Genomic DNA, 17,214 nt, shown 5'->3' with positions numbered 1-17,214 from the left:
GAGCAAAAAGAACAGTTCTGTATTTAGGATTTTCACAGCAAAGCAACAAGGCTGTTCTTGAAATTAACAGCAAACTAACTGAGATTGTTTTCTGTTGGAGGCAAGCAAACGCTATGGTAGTACAGAAAGGGTTCTGCCTTGCTTGATGTTCTACAAATGTGTACTTAAAAAAAAAAAAAAGCCTTGAAGAGGGTTGCAGTGATAAACTCAGGAAAAAAAAAATCGGTTGCCTATCTGTGAAACCAACAGGTAACTTAACCATTCTTCTCTGGTTGTGATTTCATCTGAATTTAAGGAGCTCTTGCATGAATGGTCACTTACATGTTGTGATTTTATGATATTGAACACTGAAAGGACGTGTTTAGTGGTAGACTATAAGATTTGGAGCTATAAACTGTGTGGCTTTGGAAAAGGAAAAACATAAAGGCATTGATTTTTGGTTTTTTTTATCATGTACTATTTTAAGTAACTTCTTGCAGACCAAAGGTTATGGGCATGACTATGAAACAGCTGGTCGTTTAAGTATCAGTAGCCTAAGATGGAAAATGAGAGGGATTTTTTTTGTATAGATATGAACTCCTTCCTAGTTTGATTATTTCAATCCTTCAAAATCTACTGAAAAATTTAATTTAGTGTCAATAATAAACTGAGGATTTCTTTAAAAAGAAGCTGACTTAAAGTCTAAGTATTTTCTAGCATTAAGTAACAGCTTTTACTATAAAAGTCATCGATGTTCTGCTTGCCTTTAACAGTTATTTTCAAATAGTGAAAATACCATTTCTGATATGCACAAACTAACCTCCCCTAGATTCTTATTTTTATCGGAATGCAGTTTGTAGCATTGGCTTAAATGTCTGCATCTTGAAGCATAATAGGGACTTATGCCCATAAAATTTAAGATCATACTTTTTTATCCGGTAAATATTTGCATTTATATGCCTCTTGAGGTCAAATTGAAGTTAGATGCTTAAGTATATAGAAGATCAGGACCCATGTTAATGACTGGTTCTCATTTAATTTTGGAATCATTTAGTATCAGAAAGAGTTGTCCCATAAAGCTCCCCACATAGTTCTGGAACTGAAGCTTACAGTAAGACCCAGAAGAACTGGAGATTGAAGGAAGATCCTGAGGGACGCTGTCCTTTGTGACTACAGAGTGGTCTTCTGAATGGTATTTGCTTTTTCTTTAGGAAGGTGGTAGTTATGTTAGGGATGGAGAAAACCTGTGGAGATGCCACACTTCAGATGAACCCCAAAGAAGGAGGGTAGTCACTTGTATCTTATTTCTTGAAAAGAGAAAAATTTTATTTTTTTAAGTGACTTAAAACCCCAGCAAACCCAACCACTTGCCTGTGCCTCAAATTTCTCTTCAAGGGCATACTAAGATGTACCTTACCTTTGGATTCTAATGGTCCTAAATCAGATTTCTGCTCCTCTCACCCCCCCCCCCCATTCTATCAAAATAGTGAGAAAATGAATGTAACCAAAATAGGGGTTCCCCCCTCCCCAGGACAACTACATAAGACTTTCTAAACATTTCTCCCCTTGAGGAACCCGATTCTTCCATTGCAAGAGCTATAGTTCTTAATTTCAGAAGTTATAAGAAAAGAGGGTTTTTCTCTTGTTTCAACATAAAATTTGAAAGGGTCTAGATAACCAGCTTTATTATCTTCAAACATTTAAAAGTTACAGGTACGTGTAATAAACCTGAGCCTTCTTGGCAGGCAAAGTATTAAAGAGAGCAAATGGAAAACTGAAAGCTTCTACAAATAAGAGGACTTAATTTCTTTTTTCCTAAGCTTGTGAATATGCTTCCAAGTGCAGTATCATAAATGCTTAAAAACTTGCTGCACTGAAAAAAAAAAAAAAGTCCGGCAAAAGACTGATAAAGCATTTCTAACTACAAATTACTTATTTAGATATGGGTTTTGAGTAAATTTTGTTCTGAGAATTGGTGGTGTTTGTTTCTGACCCTTGTCAGGGCAGGATCTACTTGCAACAAAGATTAATTTCATGGAGAATGTTTCTCTTGAGGTCTGCAATTCTGTGATTTCTCTACTTCTCATTGATACTTTAATACCTTTAGTACATAGTCAAAGTAGACATGCATGCTTCTAACTAGAGACTTGCTAATTGTAGAATTGGCTTTTTTTAATGGCTTCCTTAGTCTCAGGCCTTTGTGTTCATCAGAATTATAACCACTTTTTAAAGGACTTGGGATTTACTGATCAATGTTTAGCATCTTTCGTACAAAAACTAAAATTAAGTGTTGCTGAAGAAGGATAATTGTATACAGGTGAAATGTATTCAATTTTCTGTATAAAGCATGCTGTTCCATGAAGAAAAATACCAAGCTATTATTTATGCCTAAGTTTTAGGGTGGTTTTTTTTTTAAAAAAAGGGAATCCATATTATGCTATATAAATAGACAAAATACAATTTACTCCATATTGATTAAGTGAAAATGTAGATGACTATCAACTGTGAAATATCCCAGCATTGTTGTCCTATATAAGGAATTCCTGTCAAGATTCAGTACAGCTGTGTGATTATTTTTTGTATGTGTGTTCTCCTTTTTCCATTGAAGTTATTAATGTTGACAGTATACTATGTTTAAGAAATAATCACTGGGACACCTCGACTGTGTCCTTACTCATCCCAATCCTGTCTTCCTGCAGCCATTCTGTTATAGAAAACTTAAGTTTGTGACAGAAGTGCCTAGAAGACAAAACTTGTCTAAAAAATATGCATGAACAACCCTGGCTTTTAGTTGATCAAATTGATGAGGTGCATATGCTTGAGAAATTAAACTCTATCAGTACCCAATGCAGTAAACAGCTTTAGAGACTTGTTAAACAATTCAGTTTCATTTTTAGTTAATTACTCTGAAAAGCTGTCTATTGTGAATAAGCTAAAGAGCAATGGAGATTATAATTATTATACAACAAAGTGTTGTCACACACTCATGTTCTTCTCTCAAAGGTTTAAAAATACTCTCATTACTTGCTATATTACAGTGGCATTATACAGTGAAAATAGAATCATAGAATGGTTTGGGTTGGAAGGGACCTTAAAGATCATCTAGTTCCAACCCCCCTGCCATGGGTAGGGACACCCTCCACTAGACCAGGTTGCCCAAAGCCCCATCCAACCTGGCCTTGCACACTTCCAGGGAGGGGGCATCCACAACCTCTCTGGGCAACCTGTTCCAGTGCCTCACCACCCCCACAGTAAAGAATTTCTTTCTCACATCTAATCTCAATCGACCCTCCTTCAGCTTAAACCCATTAGCCCTTGTCCTGTCACCACACTCCCTGATAAACAGTCCCTCACCATCTTTCCTGTAGGCCCCTTCAGGTACTGGTAAGCCACAATTAGATCTCCCTGGAGCCTTCTCTTCTCCAGGCTGAACAACCCCAACTGTCTCAGCCTGTCCTCATAGGAGAGGTGCAGATACATCCAGAAGCGAGTAGAGCATCTGACTGAAGACACCAATCTTTGGCTGTGGTAGCAATGGTACCCAACCAGATTTACAAGCTGGCAGCTATATGTTTGGGGGGAGAATAGCTGGCAGCTATTTGTTTCGGGAGATCTGGGGTTTAGGGGAGGAGGGAAAACGGCACCAAAAACCGAAACACACACAAACCCTCCCCTGTGTCTGTTCAGACTGAGTGGACTGCACTTACAGCTGTAACTTCTGTCGTGATAGAAACAGCCTTGTATTTCAGTCTCCAGTTCCCCTAGCAATGCTGGTTGGCTTGGAGTTTTTTTTCTGCTGCTGGTTGGCAGATTCCTTCCTTTTCCAGTGTTTTTATGTGTATATACATTCAGTCATTCTTTTCTTCTACATCTTCATTTCAAACAGCTTAGCTGTCATAGAGAAATCTGCTGGCCTCTGTGACAACTGAAAGCAATTTAACAAGTAGCTCATCTAATAGCATGTAGTGGTTGCCTAATTGGAATAGAAAATGCCAGCTTTAGCTATAAGTGTAAACAAACTCTAAACCTAAATGTAGCCAGCTGCAAGAAAACTAATTATCTTGAGAAAGGAAACAACAAAGACTTGTGTAAGTTGATAAAATGGATTTTTCAGCTAGAAGAGGGCTGATAGATTCACCTCAGGACTGTCTAACTGTAGCATAGTAATAGTGTGTGTTAGCATTCTCACTGTCCACCTTGTCTCCCTGTTTGAAATTATTTTTAATGTATTGATGACAAAATGAGTTGTGTGAGATGCCTCTCCTGCTCCCATGTATGCTGGTGAGTTTATTACTTTAAGCTACAATTGTAAAAAAGCCTGTAGTTATTCAGAGTCAAATTTCGTGTTTTCTGCTGTTACATATGTTCCTACTTGTCTTTCCTACCAACTGTACCCTCAGTAAGCATTTCTGCTTTTCAAATAATGGTTAAAGTCAACTTGGTACTGAACTAAATTCAGGACAAATGATTTTCCACTTTTTGTGCTTCTGTGGTTTGCATTATTTTTGTGCACAAACACGAACGGACTTTTACTCATGACTTCCAATTATGGAAATAAAAAAAGTGTGGTTTGGGGAAAAAAGTTTAAAACCTTAAACTTGGTTTGCTTTTATTCTGATGAGCACATCTGTTTATTTCCTGGTCTAGTTTCAGGTAAGTCCCAGTAATGATGTAATCACTTAATCAGTGAGGGTAATTAACTAATTGCACCTTAGACATGGCCTTTTAAATTCAGTGTTGTTGCATTTATTTTAAAAAAAAATATATATTGATTGACAGGGATGTATTTGGCTTTGGAAAACTGTGTTGAACATAAATAAGATCTGCAGAACTAAGAAATAATTGAGCTGAGTGGTAACTTAATGTTAAGATAGCTTTATTCTGTTTATGCAGCTAGAATACTTAGACATCTAATCAAAATATTGCCTACAATTATATACTGGGACATATGAGACAGTGATCCTTTTAAGTTAAATAACTTAACACTTAGCTGTGCAGTTTGTTTCATCATTACCTCATATATTCAACTTTCAGAAAACAAAACATAGCTTGTACCACTTTTTAAATTAGCCATCTTGTAATTTTTAAAACTGCCATCTGCCTATAGTCAGATTCTGCTTTGGAAAGTGTTCTGTTTCTTGGTTTCGTTGATCAAGACTTTTTCCCTACTTCACTCTCACTTTGTATAGTGCTCTGTTATCCTTATTTTTCCAAGGAAATGTAGATGTTTTAACAGTTCATAGGTAAAAATTCTTCCTTTGACAATGAGAGAGAATAAGAGGAAGAAGGATTTCTACTTTTAATCTGGTTTTAGTCTGTGACAAAGAGCATCTACCACTTCTAATGTAACGAAACTGAGGCTGAGTTATAATGATAAGTCCTGTCTCCAGTAAAATGGGCTATAATACAGCTTTTCTACGTGTCTAAAAAAAACCCCAAAACCTAAGAGTTAGTGTACATGTGGACCTTGTAAAATGGGTATATCTTTATTGATCTCAATTTCTTTCTGAAGTTTTTTGTTTGCATCAAGCTGAAGGAAGAGACAATGATGAGGAAGTACTTCTGAGGATTTTTTTCTTTAATGCTCTAGTTCTCTGAGCTCCTTCCCTCTTCCCTGAAAACTTTACTGATGTAATAAGGTCTGTAAATTCTAAGTTTGACCATGTTACTTTCATTGATAACTTTAAAAATTATTCCACTGGAAATATTAATAGAAAACAGAATGGTTTAAAAACATGTTTTAAACCAAACTTAGGTGGTGATGTCATTTTTACTAGCCACAAAAAAAATGCTTCTAAGGAATGAAAAGCAAGAGAAAGCCATGCCTTGGTTTTGAGTTTCTTGCTTTTTGGTTTTTTCTTCATATAGATATATAATGACCTGTGGCATAGTTTAACATTGGGGGGACGAGGGGGGAGAAGCTTTGCATTAGTTTTTAGGTCATCTTGCACCTGATTCAGGTCCTAAGAAAGAAATTTGATTTCTGCTCTAAATACAAATGAGAATGTGATGAGGTCTAGTATTCAGTGGAAAATAATGTTTTATACTGAAGAAGCTGCAAGCTATATTGAAATAAATACGTGGCCATAAAAAGTGTAAGTTGTCCAAATGCCTTTGTGGAAATAAACTTTAGAGTGAGAGACAGTGTGGCAAAATGTTACTGTATGGGCAAGAGTTCACTAAGCCTGCAGAGAAGTTAATGAGACAGCTTTGAGAAATAATGCTGGGCAAATAATTGCCACAAAAAAGCCCCACCCTATTCTAAAGCCCTCAAGAAAGGGACTTTGATTGCCTTTAATTGCAAATAAACTCTAACAGCAGGCTTAGGAGTTGAAGATCTCAGCGCTGCTGGGTAACACTACTCTAGTTACATGCTTATCAGTTGGATGATGAATCTGAATAAGGAAGTGTTAATATAACCTGTAACAGGTGTTTGAACGTAGTACAGTAGACTTTAATAAAATTGAAAGTTAATTTAAAACACAAAACAACTTAAAAGCAGAATAAATAAAATCAAAAAGTAGATGGCTTTTCCAAAGTGCAGAGGGCTTAATGAAAAGGTAATCAAGTTAGCAATATTTGTAGAAGTATTTGAGGCATTTAATACAAGGTGAGTGCATGGATCATCATTCAGTTGGATGCTATCATTATTCCATTCTCACTCCCTTGTAATCATACCGATGCTTGAACAGTGTGGTGGGTTGACCCTGGCTGAGGGCCAGGTGCCCACCAGAGCCGCTCTATCACTCCCCTCCTTCACTAGACAGGGGAGAAAAAGTACAACAACAACAACAAAAAACTTATGGGTTGAGATAAGGACAGAGAGAGATCATTCTCTAATTATCATCACGAGCAAAACAGACCAAACTTAGAGAGGGAATTCATTTTATTTATTACTAAGCAAAACAGAGTAGAGGAATGAGAAATAAAACCAAATCTTAAAACACCTCCCCCCACCCCTCCCATCTTCCCGGGCTCAACTTCACTCCCGGCTTCAACCTCTGTCCCCGCTCAGTGGCACAGGGGGACGGGGAGTGGGGGTTACGGTCAGTTCATCACACGTTGTTTCTGCCACTTCTTCATCCTCAGGGGGAGGACTCCTGTCATTGTTCCCCTGCTGCAGCGTGGGGTCCCTCTCACGGGAGACAGTCCTTCACAACTTTCTCCAACATGAGTCCTTCCCACGGGCTACAGTCCTTCATGAACTGCTCCAGCATGGGTCTCTCCTATGGGATGCAGACCTTCAGGAGCAAACTGCTCCAGCGTGGGTCCCCCACGGGGTCACAAGTCCTGTCAGCAAACCTGCTCCAGCGTGGGTTCCTCTCTCTACCAGGCCACAGGTCCTGCCAGGAGCTTGCTCCAGCGTGGAGCTTCCCACGGGCCACAGCCTCCTTCAGGTGCCTCCACCTGCTCCAGTGTGGGGTCCTCCATGGGCTGCAGGTGGAATCGCTACACCCCCTCATCCTTCCTCCATGGGCTGCAGGGGGACAGCCTGCTTCACCATGGTCTTCACCACGGGCTGCAGGGGAATCTTGCTCCGGCACCTGGAGCACCTCCTGCCCCTCCTTCTGCACTGACCTTGGTGTCTGCAGAGTTTCTTCCATCTTCTCACTCCTCTCTCTGGCTGCAAAAGCCCTCTCTAACTGTTTTTTCTCTTTCTTAAATATGTTATCCCAGAGGCGCTGATTGGCTTGGCCTTGGCCAGCGGCGGGTCCGTCTTGGAGCCGGCTGGCATTGGCTCTATCAGACACAGGGGAAGCTTCTAGCAGCTTCTCACAGAAGCCACCCCTGTAGCCCCCCCTGCTACCAAAACCTTGCCACGCAAAACCAACACAAACAGGAAGGCTGAAATGTAGCTTGTCAAATATTAAGTAGACCCTTCTTTCAAAAAAAATATTACAATATGCTTAGCTGAAAAGGGAATCTGTCCAAACTCATTGGTACCACTCAATCTGGTTTCACTGGAAACCTCGTCGTTATCTTAGTACGTTGGAAGGGACAAATTCTAAGGCTGGCCATCAGCTACCCTTCTTTTGCATTCTGTTCAGTTTGCATGCTCTCCACAGGCGAGAGAGCTGGGAGGGGACCTGCTGTAGGAGTTGGTTTCACACCCTTTGTCCACGCTGTGCCTCGTGAAACCTTATGCTCATCTGAGCTCCTAAGCAGCCCGGTGGTGATGAGGAACAGGTGCAGATTGTCATACACTAGCCTTATTTTCCTCACATGTGGAAAAGGTGGGCTGAAAGAGAAACTACTTGTGCTCATCCATCTTGTTGGCTTTCCATCAGTATGATAACTGGCACAAATCCTTACAGGCCAACCAACCATGGGCTATGGGTAAAAAAGGGAATTTTCATTCAAAAAAAAAGAGAAGTTTTATTTATCTAATCAAGTGTATTGAGTCATCAAGTCAAAAAAAGGAATGCCTAGGAAAGACTCCCATAACTACTGACTTCATTGACTTTATAGTTATTTCCATTATTTGAGAAGAGGGAGCAACCTCTATAATCTAGGCTTTCTCTTTTTAATGAAGTTCTGAAGCACTTCTGGGGATATGAAGTGTCAGGAGGGAGATTGGACTTGAGGGTTGGCAGGCTAGCAGACACAAATGGTGTACACCCGAAGAATTGAGAGCAGCCTTCTGTAATACGGCTAGGCTTCTACAAAAAAAAAAAAAAACCAAAAAACAAAAAAAGCCATAAAAATCTGTGAACACAGTGAAAACATGCTATTACTTGAACATCAAAGGATAGTGGACTCTTTCTGTTTAAAGATAACTGAATAAAGCAGCAGAAATTAAGGTCAATCTGGAAAATTCAGTACTGATCTCTACACTAGTATGTAGTGACCAATAGTATTGTCAAAAAAAGTATTGGAATAAAAAGAGCATATTGTACTACTTCCCCATGATGTTCCTCAGCAGTTTGCTGCTTGAGGATTTTCTGAGCCAGAGGACAACATATATCTGTTTATCTGATTTTTTTTCTTTCATTTGTTGTTTCAATCTGTGTAATTGTGTGATTTGGGATAGAACTATACACTTAAGTTTTACCAGGCAAGCAGGGAAATTTATCATTCCAAACAGAATAGCAGACATTTTCAATATTTTAAAGCTGAAGTGAACTCTGCAGAAGAAAATACTTTTTCAGTATTCTGTTACAGGTACGGGGCCAATAAAATACATGACAGTAGCAAATAATGTAACATGAGATAATTAGATGTCCAAAGGACATTTAGTTAACTTTTTCATTTAGAAAGAGATGAAGAATCATTGGAAGGAGTGTATCTTCTTCAGCTGAAAACTGGCTTGAGTGACTCTCCTTGATTATTCCAATAAAGTAGATATAATGACAGGGATGGATTAAATGTTCATATTTGCAGATGAGAGAAATTTTTCTATTAGTTAAATTAGTAAGATTTTTTGCATTAGAGGTGTTAAAACAAGCTAAAGTAATTAGACTGTAATAGTCAACTACATTTATTAGTTCGATATAAGGGAGTTCTATAATTTTGTGAGAGGCAAGTTCCTACCTACAGTCATGAATTTGTACGGAAATAATTGAACTACTCCATTCACCCAGCAAAGTAGCACAACATTTCCATTATTGCGTGATGGCTATCATTTGAATAAAACAAATGACCAGCAGTAAGTGACTGTCTGTTCGTTGCTAGGTTGCTTATTATCATCATCATTTTTTTGTCTCCAGTGTGACTTATGTAGTACTGAGGGGGAGAACCCTGCTGAAGGCTGAGGTCAAGCAGCAGGAATTATGCAGCACTCCAGGAAAAAGGATTGTACTTTCTGATTGCACAGAAGATTACTTGAGCTAAAAGGTTCTGCCTTTGTGGAAGGCACTCTAATGTGCGCGTTGACTTAAGACTGGAAAACAATCCTGTGAAAGTCAATCCGTGAACAGAGGATGATTGTATACAATATAATATCCCTGAAGTTCCTTTCACATACCTTACTATGACAGACTAACTATAGCTTCTTGTTCAGGAACTTGGATATCATCTGACCAAAAATGTGTATATGTTGGGGCATCGGGGGGTGTTTAGATTCATCAGATTTGTTTTAATGTTCATGCTGATGAAGGACAACTTGATGTCTTCACATTGATCAACTCGAAAAGTACCTATTTTTCGGTACCATCGCTCAGGAGGACCCTCAAGGTGGTGTGCGTGTTCTGCTGTTAGTCACTGATACCACCTTTGCTACAGTTCAATTTATTAAGGTTTTTTTGGAGGAGACAAAACTCTCTTGCCCAGGATTTGCATGTGCACTGTCTTTAAAGGCACTTGTCTTGCTAGTCCATCAGTGTGTCTACATTGTGTAAAGGAGTCTTGTATGTGCATTGGGGACTGTCATAGTTTTCAGGTTGTAGTCTCAATCTTGCTTATACGTAACAAGATGGGCAATAGTTAGAACATGGTCATATTCTAGTTTACGTAATAAGTAAAAATGTACTGTAATGCAAGCTTTTTTATAAGAGATAACAGACCTTATTCAAGCCTTATTTTTGTCCAGATCACTTCTACCGTAACACTATGCACTGAGTGCTTACTAAGAATATTGACTTTTGAAGAAGGTATGATACTGAACTAATCAGACCTTGGATTTGATCCAGCATCAATTCCTCTCTTCCTGTGCTTTTCTGTAAAGACCTCTTTGGGGATGAACTCTCTTCTTCTATTTGGAGAAGTGATAGCGGGGTGTTTCCAAGGGATAATTCTCTGGAAAAGATCGTGGTCTTGGTCAGATTGGGCTAACTTGATAGTTGTTTGGGGGAGACTGCAAGAGGTTCTAGCTGACCTCTGGACTTGGGTCCTCTATTTGCAGCCAAGGTGATGGAGGTGCATCTGGGAAAACATGTTTAAGAAAGGAGAGAACACCCCTGAGAGAGGAGGGAACTAAGAAGAGTGACAAACGACAGTGGGAACACCAGGGTCAGAGGACGAGGAGGTGCTCTGTGGTTGAGCAAATATTCCTGAAGGACTGCAGCCCACAGAGAACTCCCACTGGTACAGAGGAAGAGCGAGAAGGAAGGAGCAGCAGAGAGAAAGCGTTGTATACTGACTGTAACAGCTGCTGCCACCACCTTGCGCTGCTCGTTGCCTCACTGAAGGGACTGAGTGTAACCTGTGGTGGTAATAAGTGGGGAGCAGGAAAGTTTGGAGTGAATATGAGCTGGAGCGGAAAGATGTTTTTCCTAAATATTTTAATGCTTCCTGCTTCTTATTTTGTTTCTGTTTCTCAATACCTGAGTCAGTAAGTAAATATTTCAAGTATCTGGCAGTAAATTAATTTTCCCAAGTTGAGTCTGGTTTTGCCCACAGCAGTAGGTGGTAAGTGATCTCCCTGACTTTGACCCATGAGCCATCTCATTTGTCTTCTTCCCACTTTTTCCCAACCTGGCCTTACTGAAGGGGCAGCAAGTGAGTAGTGAGCGAGTATTTGGGAGGGGTTGGCTGCTAGCCATGGCCAACCCACCACAGGAACCAGAAGTGATTCAATCTCTGCTTAGGGTTTAATAGCTTGGTCCTTTGCTTGCTGGTTAAAGATTATACAAACCTGTGTTCTGGCCACATCTGTATTTGAGGTGTGCCCAAGCATGCTTTGTGTTCAGGCCCTCTGGGAGCCATGCTGGTGTTCTGTACCACCATTATGAGATGCAGGTAGGGGAAAGTTTAAAGATACCGAAAAATAGCCTTGAAACAAAATATATCGTGACTACCTGAGCTGATGACAGACTGGGCAGCTGGCAATTTTATATTGCTAAAGCGAGATGGAAGCTTTACCCTCAGCTCCTTCTTAAAGGATCTGATACTTGTTTGTAGTAAGATAGTAAAAGATAACATAAGTAGCCAAGCTACTGACATATGTGCAGATGTAACCTAGGTAACGGTGTAGTTTAGATACATTTCCCTACTCTGTGCACAAGATTGATTTACATGCAAAGGAGCTTTTTGTGTGGGGAATGTTGTGGAGAAGAACATGAATAGGAGACAACTCAATTCAAAATATTTATTCTGTATTCTTACTTTGCCTTTAAGAGTAATGCTTGTTCTTTTTTTGGTTTTGTAAATATCCTTTAGATGCTGCGCTTTTTTTTTTTTCCCCATAAAACAAAACTTCAGAAATAAGATTTATGACTTTTAACTAATAGAAAAGAATTCTTGAGTATTTCCAGTATCTGATTACTTTCATTAGTCAAAACACCTTTTTATGTCACATTTTTATAAGTTTAGCCACTTGCTTTGCAACATTGTTTGACTTTAAAACTGACGCATCTTTTAGCCCAAGGCAGGAAAAATCCAGACTTAATGGCTTGAGACTGGAAGATTTGTTGATACACTATTATGTAGTTGTGTGTATAGTTGATTTTTGGGGGGTGGGGGCTTTAATGTTAACAGTTGGGTTTGACATACTTGCATAAGACTAGCAAAATCTAATACTTGATTTACAGTTTGTAAACTACTTGAAGATGCATATGGGGTGAATAAATATGTAATTTGGGGACATCCATTTAAACAGGTCGACTTAAAAAAAAAATTGAGTCATCACTCATTTACATAGTAGAAGTTGTTACTATTCTTCTGTGTAAGATAAGCGTTACAGATAGTCCCCCAAATTCTGTCATATATAACTGTTTTGACCTGGGAAGTTAATATCCCAATATATCTACTCCTTTTATGATTAAAGGGTTTGAGTTAGAACTGCTGCAAATTGGGTTTAATGTTTTCATGGTCATCTTTGGTTTACAAGACCTAAATATAAAAGGAAAAAAAGGGGAAACTTGAAATTGTTCAGAAGAGAATAACTCAGGAAACATTTATACATTTAAAACTATCACCAATTAGCACTTCATCATTAATCAACCTGGCTAGGAGGAAAAAAAATCAATGCAAGCACTGCCAGTTCAGTGATTTGGCATCATCTTTATCAAAAGGATCTGTTGAAGAATTATTCCAAATTAATTTTTAGTGGATCTTTTTCCAAGTTACACAATTGCTGTTCATCTTTCTGTATTTATTTCTTTTCCTTCATTATCTTTTAAAGAAAGAATCATCAATATCAGTTTGAAATTTTCTGGCTTGTTCCAGAAAAAACAATAACTTTCTAATAGGTTCTCAAAACAAAATTATGATGAGAACAACTATGATACAGTTTTTCAAAAGCACCTTGAATGTTCTGAAATGTACTTTATCATAGATATCTAAGATGATCAGTCATGCTCCACTTTTTGAAGCATTATCTGAAAATGTCAGTGTATAGTTAAATTACATATTTGCATACAGTGTGTATAGTTAGATTACATGTTAGAAACATAAATTCCTAATAGGAATTATTTCTATCAGATACAACTGCATTTTAAATATGTAGGTATTAGTCCAGCCATAGCTGCAGCTTGGTAATAGACTCGGGTCATCTGGATCTTCTAGCAAGTTTGTGGTGTAGGGAGATTAATTGTGTCTACCTGACAAAGATGTTTTTATTTGTATTATTTTAACAGTTCTGTCTATGTGTTTTAAAGGGGCAAATTGCCCCCAAGGGGAGGGCTAGTGCTGTGTCTGTGCTGGCTTATGGAGCTGGCTGAGTGTAAAAGAACACACTGAACCATCTAAAATTACGTTGCAGCATCTGGAGACCCCCTGAACATCCTGGCCTTCTGGAAAAGCTCCCTATGGTTGATCTCAACTGTTGTCCCTACTGAGCACAATAATACAGTCTACTATTTGGACTGGGTTTGTGTAACTGGAGCAGAGATGCATGTCTGTCATTCCTATGGAGTTACTTATTGTCTGGTGAAGAAATGCATTTTATACTGCCACTCTTGCATGTATTTGTATGTACCTTTTAAAGGGGAAAGAAATCCTACAAAAACAGTCTGCTGCTACCATCGCAAATAGTTTCCTATACAATGAAATAGTTGGAAAGCTGGCCCTTGGCACTCTTCCTCCCCAGAAAGAAGCAGAGAAAGGATGAGAAGATGAGGTTCTTTGGGAGGCACTGATGAGGCTTAGTCAGGTGTGGTTTTCAAACTCCCTTTATCTTTGTGCCCTTCAGAACAGCATAAGGTATGTTTAAAAGGTCTGTGAATGGACACACTGGAGTTGTGCGATTCTTTTTCTATGGCTTCTATCACCTTGTAATTGGCTTGTATCTTTACATCCATCTTTTATGAAACAGTTCTCAAAGAAATAGTATCTGCTTATGCTGAATGGGGAAAAACTTGTAGAGTATCTCTTAAAAAATTCCTGGAAGTGGAAGGAATTTGGTGCATTTTTGTTGGTCATAGGGTAACTTCAGTGTTCCACACCTGACTTTCTCTCACCTCCTTTTCCTCTATAAGGATTTTTGAGACCACTTACTGTCATTGCCGTAGTGGGGAAAACGTTTGAGAAAATCTATACTGAGATCAATAGCCAGACACTTTGTTTTTTCTTTTTTGTAGGTAGCGACAATACAATTCTGCCTCCAAGGAGAATGTACACAGTGGATCTTCCTCCAGAGGGTTACGTTGCAGTTACTCCAGATGCTCTTAGTATTTCAGTTTCTGAAAACTCAGACACTAGTGCCGACTCAACAGGTAAGCCTGTATGATTGTTACTATGATGACTTTTTCTCAAGAGAAACTTTTTAGCAACTCTTATCAAGTGGATTCAAATTGCAACAATTAAGTATTTAAACTGTTGCTGCCAGTGGGTGTCACTGTTTTGCAACATAAGCAAAACAAGGATGTACATCCCTATGGGTTCATTTCCATTGTTAGAGTTTGAAGACCAGATTCAACAGTGCCGCTGATCTTGCTGGTTACATGAAGTTTAACTGAAGGTAAAGTCTTCAGCTCCTCCGACTCAAGTGCTATGTGTATATTCATATTATGCCTGCTTATACAATCATATTATTTCTAAGAGTAAATCTTGAATAAAGCTGTTTTAATAAGTCTTTCTTTTGATGTTCTGAGGAATTGGGCAGAGATTTAACAGCCTTTCAAATTTACCTCTCCCAATTAGAACAGATGTTCAGCTGATTAGAGTTGATGGGGGGAGATACCAAGCCTTTAGCATGGAGAGGCTTTCTGATGAGAAGCTGTGACCAGGTAACTTCAGAACCAATATTTAGTGTTGTCAAAGGATATAAGGGAAGAAGCACAGGATCTGTAAAGAAGTGGGCTCTAAGTTGACCTCAGTTAAAAACATGGTTTTCTGAATGATGTTGCCAGAATTAAATTGATTCTGTCTGTCTTGGAAAGAAGCCCTAAGCTTAGATAAGATAAATTCATTTAGTTTTTTCAATTGCTATGTTCCTGTGGATGTATGTTGGTCCAAAATTGTGTATCACTGTCATTTGCTGCTAGGGGCAGTCTATGGCAAAGAAAATATCCAGGTGAGCCTGCTAAAGTAAAACACTTGATAAGCAGCATTTATTAAACTGCTGTATCTGTTTCAGCCTGGAGACTGCCTAAATGTAAGGAAAACCTGAGATACAACCTGCAGATGCAGAAAGGCAAATGCTCCTTGCATTTGAAAACAGTACCCACAGGGCTGAATTTTCAGCTTGGAAATTGGGTCTGCACTCTATTCTGAGCTCCATTCAGAATGTGAATACAAGTGAAACTATCAAAGTAGCCCAAGAGACTGAAGCAAAGTACAGCATGACTGGTGGGACATCAAGAATGTCCTTGGTGTGAAATAATTTAAAGACTTTTTTGGATTGAGGAAGAAGTAACTTTATCAGAATAACATAACAGTAGGTCTTGATACTATTGGGATTGTGGGTAGGAAGGTGTTCTAATGCACGACTTCCAGGTTGGGCTTTTCTCTTTAGATGAGATAGCATTCATGTTCAGCGTCCAGAGTCTGTTTCTGGACTGTCCTTAAATTTGTTTAGTTACACAGTTCTCTTTGGACAGTTCATTTGGTTTCTGTTTCCCAGCATGTCATATTCAAACTGCTTATTCTGGTATTGAAGGACCCTTTCTCTCCTTTTCTTGCCATATAATCTCTGTTTATTCTTTGTTGTGATCTCCTTTCAGATATTAGAGAGATGACTTCTGTATTTTGCTAATAAGACTAAAGTCTCAATACTTCATAGGTAAATAGACCTATAGCATTCACTTTTATACAGGGACTTAAGTGTTTTCTAAATAAAATACTAGAATGCAGACCTCTGAACACTACTGCAACTGAGATACATCCTTATTAAGGTATCAGCTCAGAACTTTTGTGGGAAATTTACTAGCTTCTGTTTAAAATCTATGAATAAATCAATATGTGGTACATATTAGATGTTGATATATTGTATAGGAATAAAGTAAAATAGAATTTAAAATTGCATTATATTGTCCCTTTTTAGGGTCATATAAAATTTGTCTGATTTTACAATGGATGGATTATTAAATAATGGCTTTACTTGTTCATTTTTTAGATTTAATCTTTTCCTCTAGTATTTCAAAACAAACGTGCTCAACCACAATAGCAATAAGTAGTGTTCTGGTGTTGCTTAGTGACGGTATTGGCTGTGTGGATGGTGATCTCTTTTAACTGATCCCAATCTTGTTGTTCAGGAAGAGAAGGTCTTAGACTTCAGCCGCTTTTTTAATGGTTAACAAATGCATCTGGAATTTTAGGAGACTTATTTTTGGATTGGTTTATTACTTAACTTTACAGTTTACCACAGAATCAAGAAAAATTAAGTTTGAAGTGGTTTTTAGAGGTTTTTAATCTATGTTCTCTTTGCAAGGTAGGTTTGACTATAAATGTCATTCTTGCTAGGTATTTGCCTAATTTGTTCTTAACCTCCCTGTAGGGACATTTTTCTTAGGTGCCCTTTTCCATTTGCTCTAGAGTTTCACTACCCTTTAATGCTAGCTCTTTCTTGCTGCAGTTTAAGGCCCTTATTTGTTCTGTCTAAATATGGATTGCAGAATTAGAGATCGGTGCTAATCCTGCAAGGTTGAGGGACGTGATTAACTTTACTCATGTGTAGGTCTCTTACAGTATTTAATTTAAGCATATACATAAAATCTATTGCAGGGTGAAGGCTGTGATTTCAGGCACTGCTCATAAAATACAAAAAGAACAGTTTAGACAGTCACACCATGGATTACTTAGTTTGGTCACCTAGATTTAGTTGTATATCACTTATTTAAATCTTTTTTTTTTTTTTTTGAAAGGATAAGGGAAATCTCCAATGAGAGCTTTTGACACTGAAGAAAAAAGAGGAAGCAT

At 38.4% G+C, this 17,214-nt stretch overlaps 1 protein-coding gene across 6 annotated transcripts in view; it reads left to right on the top strand.

The window, feature by feature from the left end:
* ERICH1 (glutamate rich 1) overlaps positions 1-17,214 on the top strand; it is an 87,349-nt gene that overhangs the window by 22,360 nt on the left and 47,775 nt on the right. For all 6 annotated transcript variants that reach the window (XR_012834401.1, XR_012834402.1, XR_012834398.1 and 3 more), the window contains exon 3: positions 14,436-14,570. Coding sequence is in view for 1 of the 6 variants with exons in the window: in XM_075747269.1 (XP_075603384.1) it covers positions 14,436-14,570 (135 nt within the window). In the remaining 5 variants the exon portion in view is untranslated. The remainder of the gene's footprint in view (positions 1-14,435; positions 14,571-17,214) is intronic.

Source organism: Balearica regulorum, chromosome 3 (assembly GCF_011004875.1).
Source record: "Balearica regulorum gibbericeps isolate bBalReg1 chromosome 3, bBalReg1.pri, whole genome shotgun sequence".
Taxonomy (NCBI): Eukaryota; Metazoa; Chordata; class Aves; order Gruiformes; family Gruidae; genus Balearica; species Balearica regulorum.
Note: the sequence above shows the minus strand (reverse complement) of the source record. Positions and strands in the feature narration are given on the sequence as shown.